Source organism: Lissotriton vulgaris, chromosome 7 (genome assembly GCF_964263255.1).
Source record: "Lissotriton vulgaris chromosome 7, aLisVul1.2, whole genome shotgun sequence".
Taxonomy (NCBI): Eukaryota; Metazoa; Chordata; class Amphibia; order Caudata; family Salamandridae; genus Lissotriton; species Lissotriton vulgaris.
Window position 1 is genome coordinate 1187966241 of NC_141695.1, and position 19304 is coordinate 1187985544.

A 19304-nucleotide genomic window follows, 5' to 3' on the forward strand; every position below is an offset into this window, starting at 1 on the left:
CAGGTTTATTTTATCAAAAAGTTTTCACAAATGCATATTATCCATAGGTGTACTTCATATTTAAAAACAATTTAAAAACAGCGACAAATTCTGAGACGGAATGGCAGACGGCACTCGCCTCTCCTAGGGAGGTGGGAATTTCGTCACGGCTCAGACTTGTACAATTTAAAATCTTACATAGAGCCTATCTCACTAGACCTACGCTTCATAAGATCGGTAGAGCTCAACATCCCTATTGCCTAAGAGGCTGTGGAAATGCGGATACCTTTTTCCACGCAATCTGGGACTGTCCTCTACTAACGGATTACTGGCGCCAGGTCTTGGCGTACAATATCCCAATCACTACATGTTTCCCTACTGCCTGAGCCGTGAAGTTGGCTCCTCAATATCTGGTAACCAAATGACCTATCTCGCTATGGGCAAATCTGGGCGACTTTAGGCCTTATGGTAGCCAAGAGAAATGTGGCTCAGAAGTGGGGAGCAGCTGAATTACCATCATTGGGGGCTTGGTGTAGAGACATGGGCATGACAATGATTACGGAAAGAGCTGTGTACGTTAATAGGAAATGCCCTCGCAAATGGACCAAAATCTGGGCCAATTGGAATTCATATAGATGGGATATTTGTGAACCTGTTCCCGATTCGGACGAAGAAAGCTCAGATGACGACTCTGAAGAGGGTTGAAGAATCAAGGGGGGAGGGTTACACGGAATAGAAATAATGGTAATAGAAGTGGGAGACAGGAGAGAAAAGAAGCAACTGTGCAAATACTATTTGATGATTGTAACCTTGAAATTTACACATGCTGATTCTTTCTGTTTTGTGTATAAAAACCAATAAAAATATATTTTAAAAAAACAGCGACAAATTCAAAAAAGGAGAAGTTACAAAGACATTACACTCTGTCTTCACTTGTGTTAATTAAGCTTAACCAACAGACAGCCTAGAGCACCGATCTACTTTTCCGGTCTCTAGCTTGATGCTACTTTTTTCTTTTATCTTGTATGTTTAACAATCATAAACTCTTAGAAAATACTTGCACTCACTGGATGATTTCATCAGTGATGTCATTTGAGATGTCCTCATTGCTGTCACTGACTATGTCATGAGGCAATATGTGAGGTAATAAGCAATGCATTGTGGGGGCGTTAGTTATAGTCAGCTCAGGTAACTATAACTGCTGAATTTCACTGGTTTCGTCCAAATGAAATCTGAGCTTAACTATAAGGTCCCTGTAATCTTTTTTTTTTTCAGTGAATGTCTATGGTTTTTAACTAGTAGTCGTGTTGGTGGAAAAAGGGGGTGGGCCTCCGACCAGCTCTCTGGAGTCCTGCTTGTTCGGACTTACGGGAGCTAACAGGAGGGCTTGTTGGCCCATGAGCCAAGGGAACTTCATCCCCCAACCAGCAGTGCGCCCTGAGGCACGTTTGTAGAGTGGTGGACAAAGACGCCATGGCCCCTGTGCATTGGTTTTTGGCCGACTGCCATCTTGTTTAGTCTCTTGTTGTCGTTGTTGTGAAGCCTTCCCTCCCCGGATATCCACCCCGCCTCCCGCCTCCCAGCTGCTCCGCCCTCCCACAGCTCTTCAGGCTCGATCTCCCCACGAGACCTCTGTGACCGTCCTGACTCGTCAGACACGGTCGCTCCACCTGAAGCTGCCGGCCCGACCCAAGTGCGGTATTGTTATTTAAGCTAAGCTTCACTCAATTGAATTATCTTTCCCCACAGAGCCCGATCGCAACTCCAGATTTGCATCACGGCCGATATTAATTAATTAATTCATTCCCTGCCTTGATTAGAGCTAAGCTGCACCGGACCTCAGCCACTTACTCCCATAGCGCCCGGTTTCAACAGTTAACTACTCATCCCCATAGCGCTCCAACTCCTCCATAATTGCACTGTCTGTCTCGCAGCGTAGCGCTTTTTGCCAGTTGCACCAATTAGCATAATCACAGAGCGCCAGCCTCCATAACGTGCTGTAACGCTGAGCTGTGTCTGCTTTGTCTTGCCTTCCATTTATTTGACTGTCTGTGCCCGATTTTGTTGAACAGTCTGTGCGTGTCATTTATACTGTGTGCCCCCATCTGTGCATTGGTTTTTGGCCGACTGCCATCTTGTTTAGTCTCTTGTTGTTGTTGTTGTGAAGCCTTCCCTCCCCGGATATCCACCCCGCCTCCCGCCTCCCAGCTGCTCCGCCCTCGCCCCTCCCCCTCCACCATCCATATATGACCGATGCCTATACGCGCAGCGTGTACGCGCAGCGATCGCGCCCCATCCGCGCCGAAGGTGCGCCAAAGGTAAGCCCGTCTACGCCCATCCGCGCCTGGACCGCGCCCAGCGCCAGTCCCCCTGGTCCTCGTAATGCCCACCCCTCCCGCATTACTTACGATGCCACCACCCTCCTAGCCCTTAACCCCGGCCGTTCCCCCAACTGCGTCCAAGCCGCTCCTGGACACACCCATGGACCCTTCTCCTGCAACTCCTGCAAGTTCGACGGCACCAAGAACAACTCCACATCTACGAACACACAACAGATATCCGACCCCAACCACCTACAATGCATCCTGCTCAACACCCGCTCAGTCCACAGGCACGCCATCGACCTCTGGAATCTACTAGACACCATCTCTCCGGACGTCGCCTTCCTAACAGAAACTTGGATGAACGCCACATCAGCCCCAGACATCACCATTGCCATCCCGGAAGGCTATAAGATCATTCGCAAGGACCGTACCGGCCACACAGGAGGAGGCATCGCCATCGTCCATAAGAATTCCATCCGCATCTCAACCAGCTCAGACGTCAATCTCGCCAACACTGAACACCTTCACTTCCAGATCCACATCGACCCCAAGACCACACTCAGAGGCACCCTCCTTTACAGGCCACCAGGACCCCGCGCACAATTCAGTGAAGACATCACGGACTTCATCACTCCACACGCGCTCCCCTCCGAGGATTACATCCTTTTGGGAGACCTCAACTTTCACCTTGAAAAGAACAACGACCGCAACACCACCACCCTTTTGGACAACCTCGCCAACCTCGGACTTAAACAACTTGTCACTACCCCCACCCACATCGCAGGGCACACACTCGACCCTATCTTCACCTCCAGCAAACATGTCTCCTTCAGCCACACCACAGCTCTCCTTTGGACTGACCACAGCTGCGTTCACTTCACCTACAACAAGCCCACATCCAACAACCACCCCCAACCCACTCTACAAAGAAACTGGAACAAAATCACCATCGACCAGATCTCCTCATCGCTTCTTCTAAACCATCGAGCCCACTCCTCAAACCCCGACCAAGCAGCCACCAACCTCACCCAATGGCTATCCAAACAGCGCCGACATCCTAGCACCACTGAAAAAACGACAAATCAAACTAGGCAGCAAGAAGGCCTCCTGGTTCAACGATGATCTTAAGAAATCCAAGAAACTCTGTCGCTCTCTTGAGAAGGCCTGGAAAAAAGACCCAACCACCAGCACCAAGGACGCCTTCAAAAACGCCACCCGCATACACCACCAACTGATCCGGAATGCCAAGAAAGCCGCTTTCAAGGACCGACTAGACAACAACGCCCACAACAGCAAGGAATTATTCAACATCGTCAAGGAATTTACCAACCCCTCAGCCAACTCCAACGACATCACCCCCTCTCAAGCCCTCTGCGACTCCCTAGCCTCATTCTTCCACAACAAAATTGCAGACATCCACAACAGCTTCGACAACCGACCAGTAGACCAACCCACCCAACCCCCTGCAGGACCCCCACCCCCCTTGAACATCCTCAATGACTGGAAGCCAATCTCCACTGAGGACACCATCCGTCTGATGAACTCTATCCACTCAGGATCCCCCACAGACCCATGCCCTCACCACATCTTTAACAAAGCAGACTCCATTATAGCACCGCACCTCCGAGACGTCAACTGCTCCCTCAACTCCGCAACCTTCCCGGAAAGCTGGAAACATGCCGAACTCAGCGCCCTCCTGAAGAAACCCACAGCTGACCCCACCAAACTCAAAAACTACCGCCCTATCTCACTCCTTCCATTCCCGGCCAAAGTCATCGAGAAAGCGATCAACAACCAGCTCGCCGCATTCCTCGAAACCAACAAATCCCTCGACTCCTCACAATCCGGCTTCCGAGCCAAGCACAGCACTGAAACCGCCCTCATCGCAGCAACAGACGACATTTGAACTCTACTGGACAATGGAGACACAGTCGCCCTCATCCTCCTCGACCTCTCCGCAGCCTTCGACACGGTCTGTCATAGCACTCTTTTACAACGCCTCAGAAACGTCGGAATCCAAGGAAAAGCACTGGAATGGATCACTTCTTTCCTCACCGGAAGAACCCAGAGAGTCCGTCTCCCACCATTCAAGTCAGAGGCCACTGAAGTCATCTGCGGCGTACCACAAGGATCTTCACTCAGCCCCACTCTCTTCAACGTATACATGAGCCCCCTCGCAGCCATCGCACGCCAACACAACCTCAACATCATCTCCTACGCCGATGACACTCAACTGATCCTATCTCTCACCAGAGACCCTAACACTGCCAAAACCAACCTGCATGAAGGAATGAAAGAAGTAGCCGACTGGATGAAGCACAGCCGTCTGAAACTGAACTCAGACAAAACAGAAGTCCTCATCCTAGGCACTTCCCCCTCCGCCTGGGACGACTCTTGGTGGCCAGAGGCCCTTGGAAAAGCACCCATCCCGACGGACCACACACGGAACCTGGGCGTCATCCTGGATTCCTCACTCTCGATGAACAGACAAGTCAACGCCGTTTCTTCATCTTGCTTCAACATTCTTTGCATGCTAAAAAAAACATTTCGTTGGATCCCCACCGAAACTAGAAAAACGGTCACCCACGCTCTGGTCACGAGCCGACTGGACTACGGAAACACCCTCTACGCCGGTACCACCGCAAAACTCCAGAAAAAACTCCAACGCATCCAGAACGCTTCAGCCAGGCTCATATTAGACATCCTGCGTAAAGAACACATCTCTGGTCACCTGAAAAACCTCCACTGGCTCCCCGTCAATAAGAGGATTACTTTCCGGCTCCTAACCCACGCACACAAAGCACTCTACGAAATCGGACCCGAATGCCTCAACACACGACTGTCCTTCTACACCCCCTCCCGCCAGCTACGATCCTCCAACCAAGCCCTTGCCACTGTACCTCGCATCAACAAAACCACCATGGGAGGTAGATCCTTCTCCTACCTTGCAGCTAAAACCTGGAACTCACTTCCCACTCACCTTCGCCTTACTCAGAACCACCTAGCATTCAGAAAGCAACTTAAAACGTGGATATTTGACAAGTAATTCCCCACCCTTCTTCAAGCGCCTTGAGACCCTCTGGGTATGTAGCGCGCTATATAAATTTATTGACTTGACTTGACTCTTAGCAGTAGCACTTTTTGGGAGTTACTGGAGCTAACAGGATGGCTGGTTGGCTCCCAAGGACCCTCCGCATCCAAGGGGACTTAATCGCCCAACCAGCTGTACACCAGGAGGTCCGTTTGCAGAGTGGTGCAGAAAGAGGGTGTGGCCTCCGAAGTCCTCTCTGCAATTTACTGGCAGTAACAGGAGGCCTTGTTGGCCCCCAAGGACCCTCTGGGGACTTCACCACAAAAGCAGCAGTGCACCAGAAGGTGCAGTTGCAGAGTGCTGGTGAAAGGGGGCAGGCGTGCAGTGACTTTCTGGTAGTTTTTAAATAAGTTACCTGGGAGTCGGGCTCATTTTTCCCCGGGGACGAGATCCCCGGGACCAGGAAATTTTTTAGAATCAATTATTTTTATTGTGCGGGATTCAGGATAAATGTACACAGCTTCCTGCCTACATCTCAAAGCCGGCAGAGCGATACATGAGCAATAATACACAGCTTTCAGGCACTCAACATGGAGGTCGCGTAGGAAGCAATCGTGCAAGGCATCTGTGTAGTCTCCCATTTAAAGGACATCCAAAATTAAACATTAATAGGACAAATAAAAACATCAGAAACAGTCCCTCCCACCCCTTCACCCACCCGTCTCCGGATCAGTTCCATCATGCATTCTAAAACCTCAGAACAGCGTAGCCCTCAGTACAGTGAATATACTCATCTTGCCGGATTTCGGAGGTTGCCAAGGGGCTCTAATGGCAAGAGCTAGAGAATCTGCAGATATTTAGGGCATGTCACCTCCCTCAGGTCTTTGGTGAGTATTTGCAGATAAAGGGCCCACAATTTCTTAAAGTCTTTGCCCTTCCCCTCACGCTAAGTGACATGCGCTCCATAGGTAGGAGCTGCCACAGTTGGTGTACCCAATCTAGTAGCGGTGGCGCCGCAGTTGTCCCCCACCTCGCCAGTATGACCTGCCGTGCCACCAACAATGCCAATGCGATCTGTCTGCTTCTAAGATATGTCAGCGGGAAGGCTTTAGGGTGGGGAAGACCTAGTAGCGTGTATTCTGGGGAGTGAGGCAGTGTGATCTGAAACGCAGCCTCAATATCTTCTATGATCGCTGTCTGTAGGGAAATGCGTCTGTAGCCACTAGGTTGCCGTCTTTCCACAATTGGGCAAAAGGGATCAGCCCTTCCGTATCAAAAAGAGATCCAACCCTCTTCCCGCCACCTGCCCCGGGGGAAAATTGGGATTGTCGACAATGGGGGACATAGGTGAAGGAAATGATGTCCACCCCTTCGCTAAAGCTACTCGGTCCCAAACAGTGAGCCTAGGCGAAGTGACCGGACAGGAGTATAGTCCCCACGCCCTGTGTTTGCGGAGTAACCACAGTTCCCGCGAATATTCACCCCAGCGACTGATTGATCCATGAAATTCCAGTGTTTTCTAGACAGGCATATTCTATTCCACTAGATAACGTAGGCATGACGCTTGATAGTAGCCATCTATGAGCGGAAGTCCCAGACCAACTTGCTCTTTCGTATTCGTTATTTGCGCGTGGGGAGACGAGGCCTCTTCCCCTCCCATATGAACCTATTAATAAGTGATTGCAGTTTCTTAAGCATACCAAACGGTGGCGTCATCAGCAGCATCTGAAAAATATACAAAATACGAGGCAACACTGTCATTTTCACCGCTGCTATCCTCCCGAACCACGCCAACTGAAGACTCGACCAGGCGTCCAGCGCCTTGGTTGTTTGTTCCAGCAGCGGGGTGTAATTTAGTGACACCGTCTTTGCAATGGTCAGTGTTAACTTAACCCCTAGGTATGTTATGTCATTGTGCGTCCAGTGGAACATAAAATCCCCTTGCAGGGCGTCCACCTCCTCAGGGAGAACAGAAAGATTTATGATCATCGATTTTGCAAAGTTAACTTTAAATCCCGATACTTCCCTGAAGGCAGTGAGTTCGATGAGTAAAGCAGGCAGTGTCGCCTGGGGCTGGGTAAGCGAGAGGATCACATGATCGGCGTACAGACTAATTCTATGCACATCCACGCCGATCTTAAGACCAATGACATTAGCGTTTGCCCGTTTGCGCTGAGCAAAGGACTCCATATATAGTGCAAACAAAAGCGGGGCCAGAGGGCACCCCTGCCGTGTTCCTCGTGCGATAGGGAAAAAGGCCGATCTACAACCATTAACAAATACAAACGCCTTGGGTGCACAATATATGAACTTGACCTATCGCAGGAAATAGTCACTGAGGTCATAGCCACACAACACTGCAAATAATTAGTCCCAATCAACGCAATCAAAGGCCTTTTCGGCATCTATAGACAAGAGGAAGGCCGGTTTCCGGAACGGCAACAATCGTTTAGAATTGTCTCCCCCCTGCCGAGAAGGGATGAAACCCGATTGATCCGGGTCAACCATGTCGACCATTAGGGGGCTAAGGCGTGACGCAAAAATTCCTGCAAAGAGTTTCGCATTGATGTAAAGAAGCAAAATGGGTTGGTAGGACCCGTGTACTTGTGAATCCTTGCCAGGTTTCAGAATAACTGAAATGGCCGCTTCCGACATCGAGGGTGTTACCTCTTCTGTATCAAGAAAAGTATTAAACAACCGGGTTAAAAAGGGAGCCAGCTCCACACAACGTTTTGTAAAAGGAGGCCGGGAAGTCATCCGGACTCGGTGACTTGGCTACCTTCAATCTAGAGATGGCTGATATCACTTACTCTATATGGATTGCAGAGTCTAGGTCTTCCGTTACGGTTTTGGGAACAGGCGTTCTGTCACATGTATCAAGATACGCAATTGGGTCGTGTGAAGGTGGACCTTGCTCCGTATATAAAAGTTGGTAAAAACTGCGGAAGGCGTTGACAATCCGATCATCTGCGGTCTGTTCTGCACCAGATTGATCCCGTACCGACTGAATTAAGGATGCCTGAGTCTAAGCTTGTAACCTATGGGCCAACATCTTCCCACACTTATCACTACTAAGGTAAAATTTGTGTCGCAGTCGGAAGAGGGCATGTTCTGCTGTGTCTAGGTCTAAGTGTTTCAGCATTCGTCTGCGGTTCTCCAGTTCGCGCTACACCTGTGGAGCCCCATTGCGCTTATGAATCGCCTCTACCTCTCCCACCTCCTTCTCTAACTAAGCGCGTTTAGTCTTGCATATGGTGTTGTAAGTTGCCACTATGGCAATGAACTCTCCCCGTGCCACCAACTTTAAGGCCTCCCACACCGCCGAGAGTGAAGTGGACCCCACCTCATTGACCCGAAAGTACTGTACTATAGTGTCTCGCATGCGCATTAACCACATCCTCAGAGTGAAGCAGATTCTCTCGGAGCCGCTATCCTGGGGTAACTTTCGCATACATTGCACGGGCAAGAGGATGGAAATAAGGGCGTGGTCAGAAAGAGAGCATTGAGTAATCGCCGAGGAATGCAGGCTAGCCATAAGTGAAGTAGATGCTAGAAAATGATCAGGGCGTGCATATGTTTTATGTGAGGCTGAGAAATATGTACAGTTGCGCTCGCCCGGTACGGAGTCCGCCACATGTCATGCAGCCCACTGTCCTCCAGCCATCCCTTCCCACTCATTGAGAGAGCCCCAGCTTGGTGTGACTGCTGTCCAACTCTGCATCCATTTAAATTGCTTCCAACTTGTATCGCAGCGTCTGGGGAATAACGTACCTCTGTCAAGGCCGAGAGCAGGAAGGGTTCCTGCCTCTCATTAGGGACATACAATGACCCAGCGTAAGATGTGACTCCCCCAGTTGCACCCCAATAGCCAACAGCCGACCCTTTATTTCTGTTCCGGTTGATATTACTTTGCATGGGCAGCGCGCACCTAGTAAGATAGCCACCCCATTCTTTTTAGACGGCCCAGCAAACCAAAATTGTTGTGGGAATCGCTTATCACGCATGCGCATGATATCTTTAGAAAGCATGCGAGTCTCCTGGAGTAGGCATATGTCACTATCGGCATTTTCCAGGAGGGAGAGCACTGCCACGCGTTTCACATGATTGTTCAACCCACGGACATCCAAACTTACAACCTAAAGATCTCTACCCCTTTGACTGCCAGGAAGATACTATCATGATGTTAGCCATTGCCTGCTCAGCATATAAGACCCTGGTGCGTCCTCTTTCTCTCCATCCTAATCTGAGAACTGATGCGTAGACCCCCAGATGTACCCGGAACAAACCCCAACCCCAAATAAAAGCAAGCTGTACAAAATCGAAAAAGGGAAATCCAATGAAGTGTTCATGACCGAAGTTCGTCACAGTAGTTAACGTCTAGGGGATAGTGTCTGCAACTGATGCCAAGTCCACAGAGGGGACGCCGAGGGACTGTCAGCCCACTGATCCGAATCTTGCCCTTCGTCCCTCCTGCGCCCAACAATGAGCACATCTCCGAACCATCCGCTAATATCGTCACGAGGTAGCGGGCCGCTCCGTGACCTTTGACAGGGAGGAAAGCACTGTCTCTTTCTCTTTGTCTCTCGTGGCTTGGTCAGGCTTCTTGACCGGTGATGACTTCCCCACTTGGTGCCATCCAGAGGTGCGGCGTACATGTTGAGAGACGGACCGGGAAGCTTCGTCTGCGGAAGTGGAATGCTCGATACCCAGGGTCTCCAGCGCTTCCTCCAGGGATCTGATTTGCAAGAGCTTGCCTTGATGTTTTATATATCAGGCGTAATGGGTGGCCCCAGGTGTAAGGAATATTATTCCTGTCGAGATAATTGGTCAAAGTTTTGAACGCTCTTTGCTTAGCAGGTGTGGGGGCTGCTAGATCTTGGAATATAGCTGGTTGGTGACCACGAAATTGTATGGGTTGCGCGTCACTTGCCTTATGGATAATGCGTTATTTTAATTGAAAATCGTGCACACATACAAGAATATCAGGGGGAGGTGCCTTATTGCCTCGGGGTAGGCCCACACGATGAACCCGGTCCATTTGAATGTCCAATCCCTCCTCATCCCCGAGGATTTGTTGAAATAGGGCACTGACATATGCTCTGAGGTCGTCGCCCTCTGCCTTCCACGGAACTGCTCTGATTCTCATGTTCTGCCTGGAGCGGTTCTCCAGATCCTCTGCATGGGCCTGGAGATCAATGTTCTGTTCACGAAGGCCCAACATGTCTTGTTGCAAGTGGTGGAGCTCTTCTTATCTACTAAAATCATGCTCCTCTAGAATCGACACCCTCTCTCCCATTTCTTCCACATCACGACGGACCTCTTTTAAATCCGTAACCAGTTGGGACCTAAGGTCTTTGATATCCTCTTTTATGTCTGTGAAGAACTCCACCATGAAGGCTTTGGTTGCTGGGGGGTCCTCTCCTTCCATTGTGCTGGCCCCCTTCTCACCTTGGGTCGAAGATTGTCCAGGTTGCTTCAGGAGGAGCTCCTTTAGCGACTTCTCCTTACGGGCTCTCGCAGCCGCCATGTCGCGCCTGTCTTGCCGCTGGGCCTCCTGGGCTCAGCGCCTCACTAGGCACTAATCTTGAGTAACCTTGACTGGCCTTGCACTCCTTTCCATTGGTGGTGCGCTGCGTGGTAGACCGTCTCGCTCTCCCCCAGGCAGATAGTCTGCTTCGTCGAAAGCACCTGTGCCTCACTCCAGGCCTCCCTCTACTAGCCCTGGAACAGGGGCCACTCTCCTCCTATGCGGCTCACTGGTTAGGTGACGACCACACCGGTTTTCTAGATTGATCGGCCGTGACAATCGGGCCCCCAAGAACAGAGCATCCAGCATCTGCCTCCGTGCACTCTACTCTTCAGCTGTACCATGTCACCAAAGCTCATGGGCTGCCAGGGCACCTTGAATAGTAAACTCTTCTGCCGTTCTGCAATTTGCTGCACTACCACCCAAAGCCGCCACCCCCACCGTAATGTCACCGCTCCACCACCATCTGCCGAGCCGCAGACCGCCCAGGCCTCAGCTCTGGCCCGCTCCCTTTACTGCTGGGTATATGTGAGGTTACGAGGCCGCCCTGCCGTGCACCACTCAGTTCTGCCCCGACTAGGAAGTCCGGCCCTGCAACGGCAAGTCTCAGGGCCGAGTCAGGCGCGCCGTGGCACTGTCACCATTCCGCTTTCAATGAGCGGCCAGGGCACAGCTCCGGCAAGCGCCGTCCGCCAATCTGCGGACCGAGCAGGCCTAATCCTGGTCCAACCTCACTGTCGCTCACTCCGATCACCGCTGCACTCTGCCAGGGCTGCCCGTTAATGAGAGTAAGCCACCGGGCCCGCTGCTCACCTCCCGCGCTGCCCCCCATGGAGCGCAGTCGGCACCCGGCAGCAGCTCAGAGATCAGGCCTTCCTCTGGGCATCACCAAAAGGCCGATGTGATATCACTAGGGATTGAGGCCAACCGCTTTGTTATTTTAGCGCTCCAATGAAACTCCCAAAAGAAACTTCAGGAAAGATTCTCAAGGATATAGTTAAAGGCGGGAGTATTTTTATTGTAACCACAAAGGAAATGTCTATGAGTTTGTTTTGGAGTCTTTCAGTTATTCGAATATCTGGGGCAGATAGGGCAATAAGAAGTCCGGCTGGGCGTTGGGGGCAAGGGATAATAATAAAATAGAAACTAAATAAAACAGTCCACAGTCACTGCTACAGTTGGTCCTTCGCATCTGGTTTGTCGCCTTCTTGTTGGGTTTCTTCGGGGGTTTCTTCGGGGTATCACAGAGGAGCGATATCCAGCAGGAAGTAGCAGGATTTTTTTTTTTAAAATATCGAATCAACCTTGCTAGCAGGCTTTGAAAGAAAGCAAATAGGGAATAGTGCTCCCGTCACCTTTGTGCCTTTAATGTGTGGTGCCTAGGTGAAAAGGGGGTTTGCTTTGGTGATTTCAGGGGATGTGACCCTAAATCCCCGCCCACCAACCTCTTAAAGAAAAAAACCCAGCCCTGGGCACTTTCCTGGACCCACGACCCTCCTGGGCCGTGGGGGTAAGAGTCACAGCCTCTCCTTCCACCGTGGGAGCGCTGGACTCTGTTTCTTTGCTCCCAGAGCGGTCGTCCATATGCTGCTGCTCTTCTCCCTCTTCGCTCGTCTCCTCTTCTGTTCCTCCGGCCTTTGCCTTTTTCCTCGTCTCCGCACCTTCTTCTCTCTTCTCCATGTCTTTCTCACTCTCCTCTGCGTCTTCCTCACCTTCCTCCCCGTCTTCCTCCTCGATCGTCCTGGGTTCCGCCTTTTTCCTTTCCCACGGTCTCCCTTGGGCCTTCCCCGATTGAATCGGGCTTCTTGACGTCCTCAACGTCCGCTAGAAAGCTGTCTCGTTTCCGCCTGACCACATTGCGGCCGCCATGTTGGATTGGTCGGGCGGTGCGTCTGGTCGAGGAGGGGAAGCCTCACAGCCGCGTTCCCCTGGGTCTTCAGCACGTACCTCCGCTGGGATCAGGCGTCCAGCCCGCACCAGGCACTCTCACTGCCTTCCGATAGCCACACACCTGCAGCCGACCGGCAGCCGACCCTTGCTCCCAACAGGGGCCGGAGCTCTCATCGTGCACCAGCCGTTTGGCTTCAGCTCGCACTCCCAGGAAGGGCTGCGTCACATCCAGGCCGCATCCAGCTCCAAGTAGGCTTTGCGCACACACACAGGCTCGGATACGGCAATTCTGCGCAGATTCAGCAGCACGATCCTCCCCACAGGCTCCTCGTGCACCTCCGTGGGCTCGTCAACTCAGGTCGTAGGAGGATGGCTCCGGGAATCGGCACGAAGGTAAAGCTAATGCGTGGCAGCACCGGAGGGACACAGATCCGCGTCCTTCCGTACCGCCATGTTGGCCACGCCCCCAGGCCATTTTTAAATGTGAGGATAAGGGCGCTGCCCCCCTCTCAGGGCCGATTTTGGCCCTGGGGACTCCATCCCCCAGGGCCTGGCCTCTATAGTGGGTGCCCTGGTCCCTCTCAGGGTACCCACTTATCACTAATGGGGACCACAGGAAGCCGGAAGGCCCCCTTGCTCCCTGCCGGTTCCCCACCCCCTAAGGGAGCCGGCATTGCTTTGACAGTGAGGAAGCTGCGGAACATGCAGCTCCCTCTCTGTCAAAGCAATTGTGCTTCGACTTCTTAATGTGTTAAATTACGTCTCATCCTTTAAGGAAGGGATGGGTAGCAGAGGTATCATGGTTGGTGCTTGAGCATGAGTTCAAGTCAACTGTATTTATTTGCATAGTTAATTAAAACTGTTGCAATTCAAAAAATATATTCAATAAAAAACTATCACGTACAGATATTAAACTCTTGTATCTAAAAACCGTGCTAAAAAGCTTGCTGATTTTGGGCAGATATGATAGCATAAATAACTTGTCAGTTTTATCAACTTTGAATTATATGCTCGAAGTGTCCTCAGACCCCTTGCACGTTTGCATATATATTTTTTTTCTGGCTATGTTCCTATTGTCTGTATTTCTGGCATTTTGCTGCCGCACAGTCTCAGATATTTTATTGTTCTGCAGTTCAATTGTGGATCACTAGGTGCAAAACATGCCAGCATAGCTTGCCTCCTGGTGCGAATCCCTCTTTGATTGAAAAGTTGTTTCAGAAATTTCTTTTGTGCTGTTGAGTTCTTTACAGAAGTGTAGTAGATGCAGCTTGTCTTCCTGAGCCGATCCACATAGGCGGCACACAGAGCCAGCTTGGTTGCGAAGCCAGGGAGGGAGATGCTGGGCGCAGGGGAGCAGTCCAAATCTATATTTCATAAAAGCAATTTTTATGTTTTTGTCCTATCCCAGGTTGAAGTAGGCTTGTGCACCCGGCTTCGTATATGTATTCAGGGTCATCCAACTGGGGGCTCTCTTTGAGAGTGCGTCCTTGTGGTCCAGCCATGAGTAGTTTCACTGACTTCCAGACTGCTATGTAGATATTCCGCAGCTGGTAATGTGGGGTGCGATTGTTACTCCTTCCACAACTGTTTGTTTAGCGTACCCCATTCGGCTTTTTGCACTTTGTCCCATGTAATGATAAAGGCCCCTTGTCTAGCAAGTGATTGTTTCAAAACGCCAAATTCAAGTCTGATTTGTGCAGTTGAAGTGTATTTCGGCAGCCCAAAAATTACTCTATATGGTGTTGTTACGGTGGCATCAAGTGTTTTCTCGTCCCTGCCTTTCTGTGCCTCGCTATCGTAGGTGATTGTTGGCAGAAGTTTTGCCTGAACCACCTCAACGGGCGGCAGGATCGATGGGCCAGTTCATTTAGAGTTTAATGTTTTTAGCGAGGTTGCTAGTGCTAGACCTTTGTGCCTTATGCTGTTCTTCTGTGCCACAAGCGTCAGCCAGTATCCAGCTTAACGCCTAGATGTTTGTATTCAATTGTGTCCTCTATTCTGGTCTCTCCCCAGAACCAGGCAGCGGTTTGTAGCTTTTTTTTTCCTGACTGTCATTGTTCTCGTCTTGTCCAAGTTTATTGTTAGATCAATAGCTTTGGAGAAATCCAGCGTTGTGTTTAAGACATGTTGTAGCCCTACTTTTGTTTTACTGATCAGGACTATGTCATCTGCGTAGAGTAGACAGGGTAGTGAGATATCTCCTAATTTCGGGGCATGTGAATTGCAGCTGGTTAGCAGCGGGACTAGATCAGCAGTATACAGATTAAAAAGAGTGGGTGCTAAAAAACAGCCCTGTTTCAACCGTTTTTCGTGGGTATGTGCTTTGACAGATACGTACCATTGCCCAGCTTTACGTGTAGCCACGTATTCGTATGCAGATTTATTGTTAATTTGAGTAAGGGCTGAGGCAGCCCCCAGCTGTGTAATTTGGACCAGAGTCTGATGTGGTTGACGTGATCATAAGCAGCTTTATAATCAATGAAACATAGATGTAAAGACGTCCGTGTCCATATCCATGCTTAGTATGTTAGTCATTGTCCCGACCGATTTTGCGAAGCCAGTCTGTTGTAGGGGAATTGCCGATTTTTCTTCCGCCCATGCCTGGAGATCCTCCAGTAACAAGCCGGCAAAAAATGTAACTTCGTTATCTAATAGTGCCACTAATCTGTAGTTTTGTGGTTCCGACTTCTCACCAGATTTATGGATTGGGGAGATGATTGAACCTCTCCATGAACTAGGCAGGATATTTAACGTTCTAATTTCTCTGAAGAGTGGGTCCAGAGCTTCTGCCCAGAAGATTGCCTCCTGTTAATATAGTGCTGGTGGTTTTCCATTTGGGCCAGGAGCGCCTTCTCTTTTCCCCTTTCCTATCTGCCGTTTGATGGCTCCTATATAGTTCGTTTGGAAGTCCTCCGTTGGTAAGTCCGACCCTGAGTTCCCAGAGACGACAAGATTGTTTTCGGCCCAGGACTTAGGTGCCGTTTGGCAGTCTGCTTCATTTTGGCATGCTTGACCCTGCTCTCTGCGGTCGGGAGTGGGACCTAAGGTAATTTGACCAGACTTCCTCTGAGATGTTAGAGGAGATACCATTGTGGTTGATAAATCGATTTATAGTGCTCCAAAATCTGGTGTTGTTGTTTGACATCGGCATGTAGTTTGGCTGAGATATCTTCCTCCATAGCTCTGTTCGCCTCCCTTTTTAGTTTTTTGAGGACTGCCCTTTGATTCTGTAATGCTTTCAGTTTCATTTTGTCGCTGGGTCTGTCCCGAAGGTGTCTCAGAAGTTGTTAAATCCTTTGTTTTTGCATGCTTGATTTCTTCTTTTGTGGTGTATGATATGGGCTTCCTGCCACTACATTTTTGCTGGTTTAGTGGTTTGTTCTTAGTCGCGTTTGATTCCATCGCTGATAGGAAGTTTTTCCATTTCTCAACTTTGCCATCTCCGACCCTCACAGCAAAATGTTGTTTTGCGGTTTTGAGCATCTCGCTGCCTGCGGCTATTTTGTATTTAATTCGTCTTAGGTTGATGGTGGAGGTTAGTCCTTGAGGCTCCCGACAGCGTTCGAATGTTGGGGTGACTGTTCTCTGTACTATTTCTTGAGACCGATGATCGCTATCTCCTTTATTGCCCAACTGAAAAGATGCAATTTGCTTGAGCATGAGAGTTAAGTAAACCCTTGCCTAAATAAGTGTCACTTATTCAGGAATGTGTTCACTAGGTAATCAGTGGAACATGTTGCAGAGTCTGGAGATGTCCATGAACATTGTTCCATTTTACTTTCAGCAGGGTTTCATGAGGATATTGGTGGTTCTGTGTGGATTTTGGTACCCTAGTGTTTGATCTAACTGGGAGTTGGCTACATCGCTACTAAATTTCAGTATTGTTACCTTAACTATTTTAGAACCTAAATTACTTTGATGCTAGGAATTTTATATAAAGACATTGACTCACTTAAATTCATTCGGTAGCATAGCATATAAAGGGAAGGAGTTAATTTATACTACTATATGGTACTGTCGGGATAAAATTAACTAAACTGTTATTTTGAGAGTTCATTACTTGAACCATTTATTGATTCACTTGTCTTTACACGTGGGATACGGTGAAGCACAAAAAATCTAATCCACATGTGTAGTAATAATGACTTTACCCAATTATTATTCCAGTTGGGATCCGACCTACATGCTTTGTGAGTGAACTATATTTATTTTTATATTTAAGGTTGCGTTTCAAGGAGATCCTGAAGGTGCTCTGATACAGTATGTAGCCAACGATGAAGCCCGGCGGGCCATTTCTAGCACAGAAGCAGTTTTAAACAACCGGTTTATAAAGTTAATGTGGCACCGAGAAAACGATCAGCAACATCAAGCACATCAACCGTATCAACAGCAGTCACATCCACCACAACACCACCACCCGTCACCGCACTACAATCATCAAACACAGACTAATCACACAGCTCCAGCAGCATCACCACCAGTAAATATACCCACGGTAAGTTGGTCACTTAAACCACAATGCCATCTTGTTTTACTGTTGTACTTTGCCTTGAATTCCATTGTTAAGGATTACATGTACAGGTATAGGATGGTACCCCAGTAATAGAGCTTCACTCATATTTGAAACTGATGTTGTGCATAATAGAGATATACCTTTAAAAGTTGTTATTTGTTTTATTGGCAAGCAGAATTGTTGGAAAAAGGATATTAATGCATTTAGGTGGTACTATTTTATGCTAATCAGTGTGCTGATTACGTTTTTTTCACCTGTAATCCAATAATCCAAAAAGCACACCTGTGAAAACTTTTGCAGTTGATGCAGTACATTGTTTAATTAGATAACATGCTAGAATTGAAAACGTAAATATCTTCCGTTGCTTAACTATTTCAAGATGAAGAGCAGAACATGTAATTCAGACTATAGTAATTTGACTTCGTGTTGTCTAAATGGCTGATCACATCATTTTAAAGTATATGAATGAGAAATCATTGACCAAGTGCTTCTCAAGCACATTCACATATTTGCAACTAAGCAAAATCAGTTGCATAAACTGTGGAGGACAATCATAGCTGAGGGGGGAGAGGGAAGCAAGAAAGCATAATGTACCCTGGTTTGTTCAAACCAAAATATGAGGGAAGGAGCAAGACTGAAAAGCTACTAACTAGTGAGCTTGGGTTTAAGAAACTTAATGATGAAAACTGGACCTTCCTCATTGAAGAACAGTGAAATTTGAAGCAATTCTGGAAACCTCTCAGTAGAGCTGAAGCCTTCTTCAGTACGGCTGCTTTCTGTTCCCTTGAAGGGCTGGCACAAATACCTATCAATGCTCCCATCAAGAAAGAGAAGGTGGTAAAATTAATATAGAGCCTAACGTTTGCCAAGGACCAGACTGATTGTCAGCCAGTTCCTAGAGTAAATTATATCTGGACCAACATGAGAACTTGGCAATGGTAATTAAAAGCACATGCTCAAAGGAGAAGCAACGTCCTCCATGATGGAGGCTGTTAGACTTGGCTGTCTCTAGTTGGCAGAGGTATACACTTCAGACAAATAGGGACTCACCTCCTCCAGTCAGGGCAAGGGGATCACACACTTAGATAACCCCTGCTCACCCCCTTGGTAGCTTGGCAAAGCAGACAGGCTTATCTCAGAGGCAGTGCGTTAAGCATTTATGACCACATACAGTAATAAAGTGAATACACTACAAATGGACACGACACAGTAGTATTATAAAAGTAAGGATTTTTATATAAGGCTTAGCACAAGACCAAATAACGACAAAAATATACCATAATCTTATAAATACTCTTGGAAGGAAAAATAATAGTTCAAGTGTAGTTTCTTCTTAGCACAAAGTCTTTAGTAACAAAAGCAACTCTTCTTCTTTAAAGCACAGTTCTTGGCAACAATGTAAACCCCACGGGAGTCACACGACGTCGAGGCAAAGTTAATCCAAAGGTTCGGCATCGACCGTGAGGAGCGCTACGTCGAGCCCGGAGTCGCACAGACCCCCACAACACAGTACCTTGGGAAAGCGAAGCACACGATGATCAGCGGCGTCAAGATGTCTGGCGTCGCGTCTTCGGCGTCGATCGGGCCTCGGAGTCGGGGCGACCTGCAAGGGCGTCGACAGATGTCAGGCAGGAGCAGCCCTCCCGAGGTGAAGCAGGATACGGCGTCGTCGTCGTCGATGATGATGTTGCAAAAGTGAGCAGCGCTCACGGCGTCGAGAGGGCTCGGGATCGATGCGATCAGCGGCGGCGCAGACACGGGGTCACTTGGAGCTGGAGCCGCACTCGCTACTCACTGGCGTTGCTACTGGCATCGATCGGGCCCGGCGGCCGGCGTCGAGGAAGCGGGACACTGGAGCCGTTACTCACGATGTCGGGCTGGATTCGTCGGCGTCCGTCGGCGTCGAGATTGCTGGATTCTTCAGAGGTGCTGGATTTTCAGGTTCCAGCAACAAGCACTTTTAGCAAATAAATGAAGTCCTTTATCCCTGTGACTTCAACAGGAGGCTGGCATTCTTCCAGCCCTTGGAGATTTTCTTTA

The 19304-nt window shown here is 49.1% G+C and overlaps 1 protein-coding gene across 4 annotated transcripts in view; it reads left to right on the forward strand.

Annotated features, from left to right (window-relative positions):
* Positions 1-19304, forward strand: part of RBM27 (RNA binding motif protein 27) — a 1065407-nt gene that overhangs the window by 658469 nt on the left and 387634 nt on the right. For all 4 annotated transcript variants that reach the window (XM_086931662.1, XM_086931660.1, XM_086931661.1 and 1 more), the window contains one exon: positions 16974-17246. In XM_086931662.1, coding sequence (XP_086787788.1) covers positions 16974-17246 — 273 coding nt within the window. The remainder of the gene's footprint in view (positions 1-16973; positions 17247-19304) is intronic.